Source organism: Salvelinus namaycush, chromosome 31, assembly GCF_016432855.1.
Source record: "Salvelinus namaycush isolate Seneca chromosome 31, SaNama_1.0, whole genome shotgun sequence".
NCBI lineage: Eukaryota > Metazoa > Chordata > Actinopteri > Salmoniformes > Salmonidae > Salvelinus > Salvelinus namaycush.
In genome coordinates, this window is record NC_052337.1 from 28,481,282 (window position 1) to 28,499,723 (window position 18,442).

An 18,442-nucleotide genomic window follows, 5' to 3' on the forward strand; every position below is an offset into this window, starting at 1 on the left:
CATCACAGCACAGTTGAAAAATATATGGCAAATAGAAATCCAAAATGGATGGGAGGGGTTGACTGGAGCTGAAGGGTGGGACTACGGTAATAACAAGATAACCAATGTAAAACATACGGGGTCTGTAAAATGTATATAGGTTCAGAAATGTTGTGAAATAGCACAGTTACAAATAGAAATCAAACTGGATGGACATCAGAAATAGAGGAAGGACTAAAAACAAAATATATCTATTGTAAAATAGATTGTGTCTGTAAAATGTGTAATAAGATGTATAAACTGAAGGTAGAAGCCTAAGTGTTAGTGTTTATTAGTTTACTCCAATTGGGTGAAGGGTGGTAGGGTTTGCGGGGAATAATAAAGGTATATTCTAAAAAAAGTATGTATATCTATATAGGTGTATGCATATGTGTATGTACATGGATATATATATATATATATATATATATATATATATATATATATATATATATATATATATATATATATATATATATATATATATATTTACCAAAAAAATATATATCGTTGATTGGAAATGATGCAGACAATTACATTGATGGAAGCAACAGTCTTTCCGCATTATTAAGCTGATCCACCCCTTAAAATTAAAAAAAAAAATTACACTATCACCAACCAAGTGCCATAATGATGATGAAATGAACCAAGCCCTTGTAATGTGTTTTGAAGAGATTATATACTGAACCTTTTTAATTAAGCAGAAGTGGGCTGTCAAAGTGTGGGTTTGACTGCTAGGGAAAGTAACCCAGGTCAGAGGTTAGTGTGTCCCAGACAGACCAGCAGCTGGCTGGCCTCTCTGGGTTACTGGAGTCAGTCAGATGGGGGGGGTGTGGGAGTGATGGAATATGTGGGGTGGCTTTGGGTTGGAGACTGTTGGGTGGGTAAAAGGAGAGGGTGTGAACTGTGAATGTTGTCGGCGGTGTAGGCTAAGGAGTGGCAGTGGGTGAGAAAATTGGGGTGTTGGGCTGAGAGAGTTTCCCCATTCCCAGGGATTCTCTGAATTCTCCCCCGTGCCAACAGGCTGGGTTGGCTGCAGGGAGAGACAGCTGATCTCTATGTGGTACAACTCCGCAGTTACAGGACCAAGTTCACTGTGTCTGTCCTAGGGCTAAGTGTTCCCAACCAGATAGGTTAATTCTGTTTTACCTCATTGTATCTGTCTGGCCATAGGCCTACATCGCAAATAGTAGAGAGAGGCTTACATTCCATAATGTGATTACTTTTTCCTTTTATCTATACAAAGCTCTTAACATTTAATCCCCCATAATTGTTCCGGCTAACTGGACATAATCAGATCTACCTAGAGGAAGTTGTGCCTAACGCATGCATTGTGTTGATATTGTTTGGAGGAATCAGGGTCACACGGTCTGAAAGTCATGAGGTGAAGAGAAAATATGTTCCTATTTATCTGTAAAGGAGGAGGTTGTGTTGGGGGTTAATTGAACTAAGGTGTGTGTGCTCACTGGTTCACATGTGTGTGCACCACTGTCAGTGCCTTTGTCAGTTTTTACTGTTTAAGCAAGGCAATCGATGCAGTGAGGAGAGCAGCAGCCCTGGGTCAGACGGTCATTTGTCTGCACTGCAGAGCCTATTGAATGTTCAACATGAATTACATTACCCTGCATCAGAGCAGGCCTGGTCCTTGTCACACTTAACAGAGCTTGATTGAGTAAGACATAGCCAAAGACCAGACTGTGGAATCTACTACAGAGGAGTAGGCTTACCCACCTGAACTTGTCCAATAAGAATGCTCCATTTTGAGGAAATCAGAGATACTTTGCAGTGTTTCCCAAGGGGTGATTTTTATGAATTCATTATGTAGAGAGACGCTGAGTGATATCTAAGGGAGTGTTAATAGCCAGGGTCATAGTCTGTCTGTTTCTAAATGTCTTTGTGTGGGCCTGAGGTGACAGCAGGCTGTGTTCGATCTACAATAGCCAACTAGCCACGCCAGTAAAGCAACATGTCACACTGTAAATGGCCCTAGAATTCCTATTGAGTCTGGATGTGCGTTCTTCATTCCCATGTATTATGTCTGTCCCCTTCATGGCTGGTGAGTTATTTCAGTCAGCATATTGTCAGTGTAGATACAGTATGTGAACTTGCCAACGGACTGTTACGTTTTTATTTTGGAGCACGTTTTCAAACTGTGCCTATGAACGCTCATTTATAAACTATTAATGCCCCATTGACAATGAGTGTTACTTTTTAGAAAATGTGTATACAGAGTCGCATTTATTTTACGCCTCTGCCTGTTTAAAAAAAAAACACCACAGATGGACTAATTCGAGCCACACGCAATGTTGTGGGTGGGTGTCTTGAATTAGTTTTGTAATTTCAGAGATGGGTGAGTTCCATTGCCAAGTTCCCGGGCCCAGGCTAAAGGCAGTCACAGCATTCATTTGTAGGGCTGTCCCCATACGCTGAAAAGACAACATTTTCCGATGGATTATTATGGGGGAATTGACTCTGGGCGTGAGGGATTTTATGGACAGTCGTACAGCCAGCTTTCTAAAAGATGCCAATTTTAAACAGGGAATGAATAGAGGCCCAGGGATATGGGGAGTTGGGAGATATCCTGGGATCCGCTGGGTAGTGTGGCTGGCTTTCTCACACACAGCACACGCTTTGCCGCACACACAAAAGTTCCATCCATCTAGAGTTTGTCAGAAGGCTGATCACACTTCATACATTTCCAGTGTACCCAGGGGCATTGTCAGAAATATAAGTAGAGAGTAGGGTTGCAAAGGGTTGGAAACTTTCCGGTAAGTTTCTGGAATTTTTACTTAAATTCATCAAAGTTAGCTTATAACAGTGAACCTTTTTTGTGGGATACACATAAGGCAATTCTAGGTCTTGTGGCATATTTTGGTTAAACTATCCCGAATTCAATGGAATTGCAACCCTCTGCATGCACAGTGCATTCTTCCATCACATGTGCAGTGCACTCTTCCATCACATATACAGATTCTCAAGATCTTGCACACTAATGAGATGCTTTTGAGCCCACACGACTATACTGTCTGAGCCAAGGACTACATGCTTTCTGGTAAGGTTTGATTACAATACCGGGTGGGGTGAATATATTTTAATGGCATACATGATTTTTTGTTAACTAGTAAATAGTCGCCTGCAACAAAGTGTGTTTAAATAATTTCTAACTTGTTAACAATTTCTGCTAGTTAGTTTTTGCTACCATGTGGGTTTTAGCTTGCTTGAGCCTTTTAACTGAGGAGTGTTAATACACCTGTTTCCATACATGTTTCATTTTAAAATATTTATCTTACTAAGGAGTTGTTTAATTTAACTGCTTAACTATTTATCTGTACATGAAATTGTATTTGATTTTTTAAACTATTTTTTTCTAGTCTTTACAGGAAAATGCCACAAGCACTATCTGATGTGTGGAGACATTTCACTGCAGCTAATATAGAAGGAAATGCTGTGTACATTTGCAAATACTGTGCCAAATCATATGTGAAGAATGCAACAAATATGCAGAATCATCTGGCCAAGTGCATAAAGTTCCCTCAGCGCTCACAACAAGCAACCTCTGACAAAAGTCCTTCTACTTCTATTCAAGGTGAAAATGATTAATCAGACAACTTATCGATAGCAACAGATCATGGTCCTCCTGGAATCAGAAGTTTTTTTGACTCAATGGATGAACGTAGTCAGAGAAATGCTGATGAATGTCTTGCTCGAGCTGTGTATGCAACTGGTTCACCTCTGATGCTCACAGGCAATGTGTATTGGAAGAGATTTCTGAATGTTCTTCACCCAGCATACACCCCTCCAACCAGACATGCTTTATCTACTCATTTGCTGGATGCAGAGCTCAACAGAGTTAAAGTGAAGGTCAAGAAAACCATAGAGAAAGCAGACTGTATTGCAATCATCTGTGATGGGTGGTTGAATGTTCGTGGGCAAGGAATAATTAACAACATAATCGCCACCCCTCAACCAATATTCTACAAGAGCACAGGCACAAAGGACAACAGACACACCGGTCTCTATATTGCAGATGAGGTGAAGGCAGTCATCAATGACCTTGGACCACAGAAGGTATTTGCACTGTTAAGACAATGCTGCGAACATGACAGCCCCATCAAGAGGATCCTCCTGGATGATGTATTTTGGGAGAGAGTGGTAAGCAGCCTGAAACCTATAGCAGCCTGAAACCTATAGCAGTAGCCATTGCACGGATTGAGGGAGACACTGCCATCCTGTCTGATGTTCAGATTCTGCTTGCAGATGTAAGAGAATAAATCCGTACTGCCCTGCCCACTTCACTGTTGCTCCAAGAAGAGGAAACTGCAGTTCTGAAATACATCAAAAGTCTTGAAGACTTCTGCTTGAGGCCCAACGTGCATGTTGGACCCCAAGTATGCTGGCAAGAGCATCCTGTCTGGTGCAGAGATCAACAAGGCCTATAGTGTCATCACTACCATGTCTCGCCTCCGTGGCCTGGATGAGGGCAAGGTTCTTGGCAGTCTGGCGAAGTACATTTCCAAGCAAGGGCTTTGGGATGGAGATGCAATATGGCAGTTGTGCCAACATATCTCATCAGCCACCTGGTGGAAGGGACTTTGCATCGGAGGCTCTTTCCCCTGTTGCCTCCATCCTCCAAATCCCACCAACATCAGCTGCCTCAGAGCGCAACTGATCCTTGTTTGGGAACACACACAACAAAGCACGCAATAGGCTGACCTGGCCATCCGGGCAAATTTGAGGTGTTTTGAGCCTAACAACGAGCCATCCTCAACAAGGTTGGAAAGTGACAGTGAAGATGAGGCTTCAGAGTCTGATGTTCAAAAGGTGGACATTGATGAGGTCCAGGGAGAAGACATGAAAGCCTGAGAGGAAGACAACCAAAGCTTTAGTTTCTAGACTATAATTTTACAGATGTATGTTGAAAATGTTTTTGTGAGATGTGATGGATCATTGGGGATCATTCAATATTCCCTTTTGTTGTTCAGTGAAATCATCCAATGTGGAGAGTCGACTCATTTAATTAAAGTTCAATTCGTAACTAAATAGTTGTTTTTATTTCTATTGGAAGGATTTAATCATTTGCAATTGTCTGCTTATGATAAGGTAAAAGGTTTATATTTCTGTCTCCATATGACATGGTAGATATATCCAATGCAAATGGTAAATTTAAATGGTATTAATATTAATTTGCATATATTTCCGTTAATTCCTACGGAAAGTTTCCACCTCTGAATATTCCCCAAAATGTGCAACCCTAGTGGAGAGGGTGGGAATTTGTCTCTTTCTGCTCCATTGTCTACCCCCCTCAGTCATCAATAACCTGTGAGGAAAAGGGTTCTCTGTCGTCTTAGTCTAATGCTATTGGAACGAGACCAGCCATAAAATGACTGCACTAGCAGTGTACACACACCCACATTTCTTACTTCCTACCACTGTCATCATCGCTAACCTTAAGACTGCACATCCCAAGCGTAATTTGTGATGTTGTGCATGGATTTATTGGAGAAGTGCATAGCCTGCAAAATACACAGAGTACAAGACATTAGGAACACTTTCCATGACGGACTGATCAGGCGAAAGCTATGATCCCTCATTGATGTCACATGTTAAATCCACTTCAAATCAGTGTAGATGAAGAGAAGGAGACCGGTTAAAGAAGGATTTTTAAACCTTGAGACATGGATTGTGTATGTGTGCCATTGAGGGTGAATGGGCAAGACTTTGACCGGCGTATGGCACTGGGTGCCAGGCACACCAGTTTGAGTGTGTCAAGAACTGCAAAGCTTCTGGGTTTTTCACAATCAGTTTCCCGTGTTTATCAAGAATAGTCCAACACCCAAAGGACATCCAGCAAACTTGACACAACTGTGGGAAGCATTTGCGTCAACATGGGCCAGTATCTCTGTGGAACTATTTCAACACCTTGGAGATTCCATTCCCCGACTAATTGAGGCTGTTCTGAGGGCAAAAGAGGATGAAACACAATATTAGGAAGGTGTTCCTAATGTTTTGTTCACTCAGTGTATATCTAATTATTATTTTCTGTCTTCGCTCCCAGCTTTCGGAAGCTCCTCCACTACCTCAGTGTTTGGTCAACAGCCCAGTGGTGGGAGTGTCTTTGGACAGGTAACATTCACATTTTGCTATGTGTGCAAAATATAAAACCTTCCTACCATTCGATATGTAACACTTCATTAGAAGACCCCCAAATATCCCTCTTCAAATGCGACCACACCACTCACATACACGGTATATGTATTATTGCATTTGGGTAAGAACTCAGCCGAGAGGCCCATGCACTAACTACTGCATAACCAATTATGATCATTATGACCTTGTTGTGACTGTGCCGCCCTCCCTTCTCCCCTGCAGCAACCATCCAGTGGTGGGGGTCTGTTTGGGTCTAGCTCTGCCACGGTAGCAGGCTCCCAGCAGGCAGGGGGAGGCTTCTTCAGTGGCCTGGGGGGAAAACCCAGTGAGGACGCCGCCAACAAGAACCCCTTCGGCACGACCGCCGCCACCGGGGGCTTCAGTCAGCCCAACCAGACAGGTGAGAAGACCCATAGGAGTGGAGAAGTTGTAGCAGAAAGGATGACTCATCTTATAATTAAACTTCCTGTGCAATTTTAGGACAGTTATCATTAGCAAGAGACCCTTTGATTGACAGGATGATAAAGTCGACTGATATACTCACTTTTATTGCCGCTTCGTTTCATACCAGCAAGCAATACAATGAGAATCACCAGAGTTTTGACAAGAGCACAAATATTATCAAGCTAAATATTTTCATGTGAAATGTAGGGAAGTAGCCAATATAATCAATTTTGTTTATGAACACAGTCTCGCATAGAGCAGTGATTTAACCTGTTGATGCCGGAGGCACTGACAGCGTATGTGTTGTCCTATCTGTGACACAACACGAGTCTGCACCATCCTCTATAGCTCCTGGTCATGTTACTGCTCAACAGACTGACTGGCATAGAAGCCTATTTGCTATGTAAAACTATCTGCATGTTTTCTTATTCTAATGTACACAAACAGCATCTAATCATCCATGTTTGTTCTGTAGATTCATGCAAATATGTTCATATTTTCCCGACCTTGTGGTGGTACGTGATTAATTTCCGTTCAACAGTGTCAATGAAAACATGAGTATTTTTCCTTCAAGCTATATATCACAGTGGTACTATACATGTTGGCTAGATGAGTAGAAATATCCACCTTGATATGCATTTGAGCCGCCCCCATACTATTCTACTATGCCCTCTTTTGTTCCAAATTGAAATGGGGCAGAATTCTGATTATGGCAATCTGAATATGTATGACCCATTTCAAGGGGACTATTTGATAGGATAGTATATCCCTTGCATGCCCAAAGCTTTGATTCTTGTGAAAGCCAGAGAATGACATTTCTCATGTGTTGCCTTCTTGGACATTTTCCCTGAACATATATCCCAACCCACATTGTTTCAACCATGTCTTCACCCATGTTTATTTTCTCAGTGCGCTGCATGGCATGCATTTAGACCATTTTAGCTTTTAGTCAAATTCCTAAATTCCATTAGTTCTTCGACACTCACCTTTGGGAAGAGCACTGCAAATTAGTATTTTCCTTGAGTAGCTCTTAACGTACAGTAGGCATTGTGCCATGCTGCGTAATACATCAAGTGTCCGTCCCAATGTCTTCCACACACACCTAGTACCATTCAGCTACTGTGGCAGTCACATATCCATTTCTTCCTTCTGCCTGTTAGTGATGAAAAGTGAAACCCTTTATCCGATATTGCTGATCAAGCTCCTTAATGCACAAAGATGTCTTCTCCTGCACCCAGTTATTGATTGGCATCATAGTCAGTCAGTCATGTAACTTGTCCATGTAATCACCCAACTCTTTGAGAATCCATTTTGATATGAAAGGTGTTTATTTTATTTTCTCTCACATTGGTTGCCTTCAAGTTACTATCTTGTAAATTGTTGGAGCGTGAAAGTGCTAAATTGCTGAAAGTGGATGAGATGTTTGGAAATGTTCCACCTGTGCAGAATCTCCAATGAGATTGCAGTGTTCTGTGTCATTTACACCTTAAATGTAGTGAAGTACTTGCCATGAGCAGTATTACCATATGGTCAATGCATTGTGCAAAAACACTCAGCCTTGGAAAAGTATGAAAATGGCCCTTAGAAAATAGCCTCCTCTATGAACGCGAACGGCCATTTACAGTCTGTCACCAGCGGACTCTCACTAGCACCTTGCTAAAAGCCCAGAGAGGATTTAACGATAGAATCCTTATACGTCTCCAGTGGTATAAAAAAGAGAGACTGGAATGTCGTTTCTCTTTGCTTATTTGAGCTGTTCTTGCCATAATATGGACTTGGTCTTTTACCAAATAGGGATATCTTCTGTATACTACCCCTACCTTGTCAGAACACAACTGATTGGCTCAAATGCATTAAGAAGGAAAGAAATTCCACAAATGAACTTTTAACAAGGCACACCTGTTAATTGAAATCCATTCCAGGTGACTACCTCATGAAGCTTGTTGTGAGAATGCCAAGAGTGTGCAAAGCTGTCAAGGTAAAATCGGTCGAATTACCGACCCATTGATTTTGTTAGTTACTCTCACTCAGATATCAAATTAAGAACTGCAAACATTTCTTTCCACCCTATGGAAAAATTTGTAGAATTGCATGAAGTTTGTTATAAACCTGCTAATTATTCTCTGCCCAATGGCAAAGTCTTTAGAATTGCAGGAAATTAATGTTTCAAGACCCATTTAATCTTTCCTCTCTTTTTTTATACCACTGGAGAGATGTATAAAAGCCAGGTCAGATGAAGAGACTGATGTTCCCAGCCAATTAAAAGTGAAACACGCTGTAAAGATAAAAAGACTGAGGGAGACCTGGGTTAACTGTAAAGTGTTTTGCTGTCATGACACCCCCGAAACGATATTCCACCACATCGTTCTGGAGATGAGATATCTAATGAACGTGGAGGGAGAGAAGTTTAGATTTTCCTTGCATGATTGAATTTTGAAATTGTGATCAGTGAGTGAGGACTCGTGGCTGGAAATTCTGTAAAATGCCGTCCTCTTCAAGCTCAGTAGACTATAGAGCAGGGATTTGCAATAGGAGGCCTGTGGGCCTAAACCGGCTCACGAATGTTCATTTTTTTGGGCCCCACAGTTTTTTTTATTTGATTGTTATTTTAGATTTTGTTTTTGTTTTTTAAAGTAAAATTCAGCTAAAATGTGTTTCATTTAGGAAGTCTGTTCCCAAGTATTCACACACAAAAAGACACTTGATCATGTCTGAATGTAATCAAGGTATGAAATGATTATTTTCAAATACAATCTATTTTGGGGCTTAGTAGAATGGCGCCAGAGAGGGTGGCTGACATTTTACGTGCTCCTAACCAGCTGTTATTTTGTTTTGTTTTTTGCTTTATTTATTTATTTATTTATTACAGGGACAGTGCACATTAATCAACGTTTCAGTAAAAGTGCCGGTTTTAGCCAGCCGGCTAATTTTCAACCGCAGTCCCTGGGCAGGTTATTAAAAACAATTACAATATAGACAATCATTGAGCAGTGAGCACACCCAGAGCAACATAGGACAAGCAAGACATAGCATACAGACAGAGCAACATAGAACAAAAAGCTGCAAGACAAAATTCATAAAAGCAACAAAGTGTTTCCACACCTCACAAGCTACAGACAACAGACAACATGGAAAGCGGCAATACACAGCTAGGGATTATGTTCACAAATCTGATTGACCTTTAGCCATGTCTTCATGCATTTTGTGAATGTGTGATATGTGGTGCAGTTATGTGTGCCTGATGGCAGTGTATTCCAGACATGGGAAGCTCTCACAGAGAAAGCGGATTTACTAAAGGTGCTTTACCTTAAGGGAACTATACAGTCACCTCTCATGGCAGACCTTGTGGATCTGCTGCCATATGTTTGGGTTTTCTGTTTAACAAAAATACTGAGTGGAGGGGGAGCCAGACCATTTAGGATCTTGAATACAAGACATGCGTCGGTGTATTGCACAAGATTTTCCCAACTCAGGAGCTCATGCTTTCTGAGGATGTAACAGTGATGATGGCTATTGGGCTTCCTATCAAGCACTTTGAGAGCCTGTTTGTAGACAGACTGAATAGGTTTTAATGTTGTACAGCAAGCTTGGGCCCAACTAGTATGTTAAGTGGGGGAGTATTATAGATTTGAAGTACAGTTTTGCTACCTCTGTAGTCAAACAATTTCGTATAAATCAGAAATTAGCTAGGTTGAATTTGGTTATTTGAATTACCTTTTTCACATGCTTTTTAAAAGAGAGGTTGGAATCAAGTATGATGCCAAGGTACTTCAAATCAGATACCACCTGGAGCTTCTCCCCTGACACATAGACATCTGATTCAGTAGCATCTGTTGCCCTCTTTGTGAAGAACATGCAAACAGTTTTTTTCACATTGAGATGCAAACACGAGTCACTGAGCCACTTTATAACTTATTTGTTTACTTATTTTGTACATAATGTTGCTGCTACCAAAAATCACTTCTGGACATCAGAACAGCAATTACTCACCAAGAACTGGTAGAAGCTTTTTCCTTTTACGAGTCCGACGTGAGGGAACAGGCCCAAATCTCCGTCATTTGTGTGAAGAGAAGACTGAGAAAAATGGGGTGGAGGTCAAGCGAGTAAACCCTCCCTGCCATCCGTTCTATTGGCCAACGTGAAATCATTGGAAAATAAAATCGATGACCTACGAGCAAGATTAAACTACCAACGGGACATTAAAAACTATCTTATGTTTGTTTCACCGAGTCGTAGCTGAACGACGACATGAATAACATACAGCTGGCGGTTTTTACATTGTATCGGCAGGATAGAACAGCAGTCTCTGCTAAGACAAGGGGTGCGGGTCTATGTATATTTGTAAACAACAGCTGGTGCACGATAACTAAGGAAGTCTCAAGGTTTTGCTCGCCTGAAGTAGAGTATCTCATGATAAGCTGTTATTCAGGGTTGCAAACTTGTCACCTTTAGCGAAATTTGCAGTTTTGAATCCAAAATAGGTGACCTACGTGATTCGTGTAGATCCGATGATCCGGTTTGGATCACACTACTGGCTCTAAGCGAACGACTGATGCGCGTTTGGAGCAATACTGGCTGTATCCAAGGCTCAGCCAGTCGTTTACATATCAATATAATGCAGCGCAGCACGCGACTGAAGAAAGAAGAGACAACCAATTTACTAGTTACAGCATCAGTGCGCGCTCTAGAAAGTCAACTTGCCATTTACAGTAGCGCGTTCCCTGAACCATAATGAAGAGGTAACGTTAGGTGAGAAGCCTGACCACGGAGACGGGGGTGAGAAGGGGATGAAGTGTACTTCATGAGCTGTAACCATAAAACTACTGGCATTTGGAAAGTTTGAGGTGAGGGAGAAAGTGTGGTGGAACAAGTATTAGCATTGTTCAGTATCTTGCTAGCTGGATCGAATTCTCCGTAAGCTAGCCAGAGAAATGTTGAGCATCATTAGCAGACTTATCTGATCAAATAATTGAGTTTATGGTGTGAAAATTAGCTTGCTAATAAAGTCAGACAGCAAACGCTAGCTAACGTTACAACATCAGATGAGCTAACATTAGTAACCTAACCAATTCGCTGTAGTATTAACTGGTATACGAATCCTTGCTGTTCCTCAAGTTATAACGCGTTAGTTGCTTACTGGACCCTGGCAATCTGTGTGAAATGTTAACTAGCTAACGAACTAACCACTATCTGTTAACTAATGTTTCCCTCTACAGTATGTGGTTAATTTTTAGAATGAGAGAATTAGGTGAAAATAAGGCGTTGCTTGTTAACAAAGTGGGTTCAGGGATCAAGTGTAGCTGGAGCTGGGCCTGACTTAAGCTGGATGCCACTATAGAGGTGAAAGGAACATCACACACTTTCCCTCTTTCTAACTTTTGCTGGCACATTGTAGAACAGATGTCCACAGGCAGAAAGTGTACTATGTAATAATGTGCTGTGTAGCCCAAATATATTGTTTTTGTTGTGTTGAATTTGACAGTAAGGTGTGTGTGTGAGGGGGGATTATACTTATTTTTACTCTGTGAATGTTATTTTTGCACACATGTAGCCTTGTGCACATGATCGATGTCTACTAGAGTGGCCACTATAATATAGGAAAAACAGAATGCCTGATTTGTTTCATTCTATTTCTACTTTAAGATGTTTTTTTCCCAATTGCAATATTTATGTGTGTGGTCACAAGCATTCTATTATAAAGGCTGTCATGTCTAACTGCAATATTAGTGTATTGTTTTTTTTCTCAAGACTTGAGTATCATTTGCAGTAAAGTCTAGGCAACAAATAACATTAGATTGCTGTCTTTAAATTTTTTAGCTGTGAGTTTGGTTCACATGAAGCACTTTTTATTTTACACACAGAGACTGATCATGTAGATCATATTCTTTGTTGTTTAATTCACACATTGGCTACCCGGACTATCTGCATTGTGTCGCACCACCCGCCAACCCCTCTTTTACGCTACTGCTACTCTCTCTCTATCATATATGCATAGTCACATTTACCATACCTACATGTACATACTACCTCAATTAGCCCGACTAACCGGTGCCTGTATATAGCCTCGTTACTGTATATAGCCTCGCTACTGTTATTTGTCACTGTCTTTTTACTGTTTTTTATCTATTATCTATTGTTCACCTAATACCTATTTTTTTACTCACAAATTGCGCTGTTGGTTAGGACCTGTAAGTAAGCATTTCACTGTAAGGTCTACACCTGTTGTATTCAGAGCACGTGACAAACTTTGATTTGAATTAGTTAAAACCTGCATTTCCCCCTAGCAGGGATTTTTTGCACGTTGCAGTGCCCCCCAAAACAAGTGTCACCTTTTTGGGCCCTCGGCAGTTTGCATCCCTGACTATTGCACTCCACACTACCCTTTCCCACCTGGACAAAAGGAACACCTCTGTGAGAATGCTATTCATTGACTACAGCTCAGCGTTCAACACCATAGAGCCTTCAAAGCTCATCACTAAGCTAAGGACCCTGGGACATAACACCTCCCTCTGCAACAGGATCCTGGACTTCCTGCCGGGCTGCCCCCAGGTAGTAAGGGTAGGTAACAACACATCTGATACGCTGATCATCAACACGAGGGCCCCTCAGAGGTGTGTGCTCAGTCCCCTGACTGCATGACTCCAACACCACCATTAAGTTTGCCGATGACATGACAGTGGTAGGCCTGATCACCGACAACAACAAGACAGCCTATAGGCCCAGTGACCTGGCCAAGACAGTCGTGAAGAGGGCACGACAAAACCTATTCTCCCTCAGGAGACTGAAAAGCTTTGGCATGGGTCCTCAGGTCCTCAAAAGGTTCTACAGCTGCACCATCGAGAGTGTCCTGACTGGTTGCATCATTGCCTAGTATGGCAACTGCTCGGCATCTGACCGCAAGGCGCTACGGAGGGTAGTGCCTACGGCCTAGTACATCACTGGGGCCAAGCTTCCTGCCATCCATGTCCTTTATACTAGGCGGTGTCAGAGGAAGAAAAATTGTCAGGCTCCAGCCACACTAGTCATAGACTGTACTCTCTAATACCGCATGGCAAGCGGTACCGGAGCAACAAATCTAGATCCAAGAGGCTTCTACCCCCAAGCCATAAGACTCCTGAACATCTAATCAAATGGATTCCCAGACTATTTGCATTACCCCCCCCCCCCCCCCCCCCCCCTTTACGCTGCTGCTACTCTCTGTTATTATCTATGCATAGTCACTTTAATAACTCTACCTACATGTACATATTACCTCGACTAACCTGTGCCCCCGCACATTGATTCTCTACCGGTGCCCCCTGTATATAGCCTTGCTGTTGTTATTTTACTGCTGGGTTTTAATTATTTGTTACTTTCTTATTTAACCAACAATGCAGTTTAATATTATTTTTTAAGGGCTTGTAAAGTAAGCATTTCACTGTAATGTCTACCTGTTGTATTTGGTGTATTGCGACAAATAATTTGATTTGATTAGTTGTGGTCAATTTGCAGTGTCGTGACGTTGTATTAGTTAATGTGGCGACTGTTGCTCATCGAATGATTACAAGTTTCTAATTACGTGATTAACTGAATCAAGCAATTATTAACTCATTAATCTGGGGCACCATGGGAAAACTAGTTTTTATTGAGTTTCTATTTCCCAAATTAACTCAAAGAATATCAGAATATCGATTTTACCACAGCCGCTAATTAACCAGTTGCCTCTAACAGTCTCGTTCTGAACGTCGTATAGCGCGGGATTCTGCACGGACCCGGGTCTCACTAATGAATTCGCACCACACCAGTCTTAGTTGAATGTTTATTTACTAAAAAGCTAAAATGATGATAAAAGATACACATACACAAAAACACATTCTAGGCTATTGATTAGAACTTAGTATAACGGGCCAACACACTAGGGCGCGTGTTACCCAAAATGGGGATTTAAAAGAGAGAGAAAGAGAGAAAGTACACGAGGAATATACATTTGGGTGAAATTGTCAGCTATGCTCATTCTAACCCTAGCCTTGCCCCAAACTGCCGCTGTTATGAGTCAGAATATAATGATGTAATTACTTGTGGAGGTTCTCCGTGGATTTTCCCGCGTGGACCGTTCAAGCTGCTCAATGACGCACTTCTCCTGCGCACCTCTCTAGGTGTCCTCACGACACGATGTCCGTGTCCTTTGGCTTTACTGGCCTGTTCCTTTGTCCTCGCTCTGGAAGGGGTCTTCGGAGGACAGATAGCTCTGTAGCTCAGAGCTCACAGCGTAAAGATGAAAGAGTGTAGATACCACGATTCGATGGGGAGTGGAGGCTAGGTGGTTCGGCTTGAATACACCCGCTTAGACACGCTACTCATCCGTAGCTTGGGTAGAAAAAGATTTCTTTGTCTTCAACTTGTTGCGTTTTGGATTCGTTGACCTTTTAGACCTTTGGTTGCAGCTCGGGTCACTTAGTCATATCTGTTAATTCTGCACTCACAGGTTTTATACCCTCGGGTCAGAAGTGGGCGTAACCGCCTTCAGGGCAATTCTCTGGGCGTACCAGGTTTAAGGGGCAAGGTATAGATTTTACTCAAATCCAATTTTAGACAACTAACTTCACATTTCATCTCTACCGAAACATTCTCTTTGATTTGGACATTTTCCACACAACGGACAATGTATAAACATCAAGCATATATGAGGAAAACTCTTAACGTTACAATGTTTTCATAATAACGTCATCTATTAACCTTTAATAACAAAACAAAAATGACATACATTTTCATATTCCATCTATCGTCATGACCACCATTGTAGTTGGCGGAAACCATTGTTCCAAAGTCCCTTTATTGCATGTTTAAAGTTCTGAGGCTGGTTCTCCATAGTGAGAGGAAATGTTTTCTGTGGCCTCAGAATTTATGAGGGGTCATAAAACCCCCACATCTTCAGACCCCTAGATCTCTCCTCATCTGTTGGGGTTGAGAGATAATCTGTAGGGTTGTGGTCTCCTGTAACCTGACCTGATCAGGACAGTCATGACAGCAGCATACAATAAAATTAGGGGCCCCCGACCATTCGTTCCGATAAAAATTGCTGTATTTAGGTGCCCTACCCATGCAATAGAGGATTGTTCAGGTTTGCTACATCTCTCTTGTCCTCGCTCTCATCCTCTTGGAGGGGACCAATAGCCAATTCGAGAACTTGTTTCGGGTTTCCCATACCATTACTTAGGTGAGAAGCTTAGCTCAGTGGCGCCCTGTCTGGAAATCTTTTGGGATCCTTTTATGACGATTTTAAAGGCCCAGTTGCGTCAAAATTCAGTTTGTTCTTTGTTTTATATCATATTGTACAACAGAGGATGAAGCGAACTGTTAGTGTGAAAACATTTGATAATTTGAAAATACAATCTACACAGGACCTTCTAATCAGCAGGTTTGCGTGTGCGGTAGTTTCGACTTTCCATGGTAACATCGCCATGCGGTAAATTAGTTAGACCATTAACAAAGAGTTCCAGACCTCTCTGAGTTCCTGCATTTGTTATAGAATATTAGATCAACAATTGCAGAGTTCCTATACCTGAAGATCATTTGGGAAGTATTCAGACTTTTCACACATTTTTTTTAAATGTTTCAGCCTTATTCTAAAATTGATTCAATTGATTTTTTCCCTCATCAATCTACACACACTACCCCATGACGAAGCAAAAACGGTTTTTTAAACATTTCTGCAAGTACATTTTTTATTAATGAAATATCACATTTACATAAATATTCAAACCCTTTACTCAGTACTTTGCTGTAGCACTTTTGGCAGCGGTTACAGCCTAGAGTCTTCTTGGGTATGACACTACAAGCTTGGCACACTTGTATTTGTGGAGTTTCTCCCATTCTTCTCTGCAGATCCTCTCAAGCTCTGTCAGGTTGGATGAGCACAGCTATTTTCAGAGGTTCAAGTCCGGGCTCTGGCTGGACCCCTCAAGGACATTCAAAGACTTGTTCCGAAGCCATTCATGTGTTGTCTTGGCTGTGTACTTAGGGTTGTTATCCTGTTGGAAGGTGAACTTTCGCCCCAGTCTGAGGTACTGAGTGTTCTGGAGTATGTCTTACTCAAGTGTATCTCTGTACTTTGCTCCGTTCATCTTTCCCTCCATCTTTTTTCCCTTCTTCACTAGTCTCCCAGTCCCTGCCACTGAATAAAATCCTCACAGCATGATGCTGCCACCACCATGCTTCACTGTAGGGATGGTGCCAGGTTTTTTTGACGTGATGCTTTGCATTCAGGCCAGAGTTCAAACTTGGTTTCATCAGAACAGATAATATTGTTTCTCATGGTTTGAGTCCTTTAGGTCCCTTTTGGCAAACTCCAAGAGGGCTGTCATGTACCTTTTTACTGAGGAATGGCTTCTGTCTGGCCACTCTACCATAAAGGCCTGATTGGTGGAGTAATGCAGAGATGGTTGTCCTTCTGGAAGTTTCTCCCATCTCCACAGAGGAACTCTGGAGCTCTGTCAGAGTGACCATCGGGCTCTTGGTCCCTTCCCTGACCAAGGCCCTTCTCCCCCGATTGCTCAGTTTGGTCGGGCCACTGTGTTCTGCAGAAATGTTTTGGTACCCTTTCCCAGATCTGTGCCTCGACACAATCCTGTCTTGGAGCTCTACGGACAATTCCTTTGACCTCATGGCTTGGTTTTTGCTCTGACATGCACGGTCAACTGTGAGATATTTCCAAATCATGTCCAATCAATTGAATTTACCACAGGTGGACTCCAATGAAGTTGTAGAAACATCTCAAGGATGATCAATGGAAACATGATGCACCTGAGCTCAATTTCGAGTCTCATAGCAAAGGGTCTGAATACTTACATAAGGTATTTCTGTATTTTATTTGTAATATATTTTCTACATTTTTTAAACTGTTTTCGCTTTGTCATTATGGGGTTTTGTGTCTGGATTACTGAGGAAAACAAATATTTAATACATTTTCGAATAAGGCTGTAACGTAACAAAATGTAGACAAAGGGGTCTGAATACTTTCCGAATGCACTGTAAATATGAACAGGACCGGCACAAAACATTTGCACGGCACCAATTTCAGTCTACATCCTATACTGCTATAAATCCACTGCTGTAACTCCACTTTTAACCTCTGTCTGTCCTACAGGAGGACCCACCCTGTTTGGGAACAGCGGGGCCAAAACCTTTGGCTTTGGCTCTCCAGCATCAACATTCGGAGGGGGGGAGCAGACGGCCAGTGGGACCTTTAGCACGGGAGGCGGGAGCGTGGCCGCTCAGGGGTTCGGCTCCTTCTCCACCCCTGCCAAACAGACAGGTAGGCTACACCCTCAACCCAAAATAAGTAACAATAGTCACACAGCTCTGTCAACTACAGACTTTTGTGTCCATGGTTATTTTCAAAAGTGTTGTACAACGATGTCACAAATAACCCATCTGTTATTAAACTTTGGGTCTCAATAGCCTGTCTTACTCTTCAAAGTGATATATTTTGTATGTCGATTAACTTTTTCAAGCAAGCATCTTTCAATTGTGAAATTATTTCAAGGTGTTATTACAGGGTAATATCACACCTGCCGGCCTAACGTACACAATACAAGGTGGTACAATAGGGTAGTTGTACTTTATTCTGCAATACCTACCCTCTTTGAACACATCACTAGCCCCTCTGGTCTTTTTGACTGTGATAGTAACGGCCCTTTACATTCTTGGCTCCTTCTCTGATGTCGTCCTGTCTTCCTCTGTCTGTTGGTGCGGTGGGTGGCTCAGTGTCGTGTGAGGGTCAGAGAGTGGGGCAGGTGCTGATGGATGAACACTCCACACACGCATCACTTCCTCCCCAGCAATGCGGTGGGGG

The 18,442-nt window shown here is 42.0% G+C and overlaps 1 protein-coding gene across 1 annotated transcript in view; it reads left to right on the top strand.

The window, feature by feature from the left end:
* Nucleotides 1-18,442, top strand: part of nup214 (nucleoporin 214) — a 72,304-nt gene that overhangs the window by 39,643 nt on the left and 14,219 nt on the right. Inside the window, exons 30-32 of the mRNA XM_038970306.1 lie at nucleotides 6,074-6,141; nucleotides 6,388-6,565; nucleotides 17,735-17,902. Coding sequence (XP_038826234.1) covers nucleotides 6,074-6,141; nucleotides 6,388-6,565; nucleotides 17,735-17,902 — 414 coding nt within the window. The remainder of the gene's footprint in view (nucleotides 1-6,073; nucleotides 6,142-6,387; nucleotides 6,566-17,734; nucleotides 17,903-18,442) is intronic.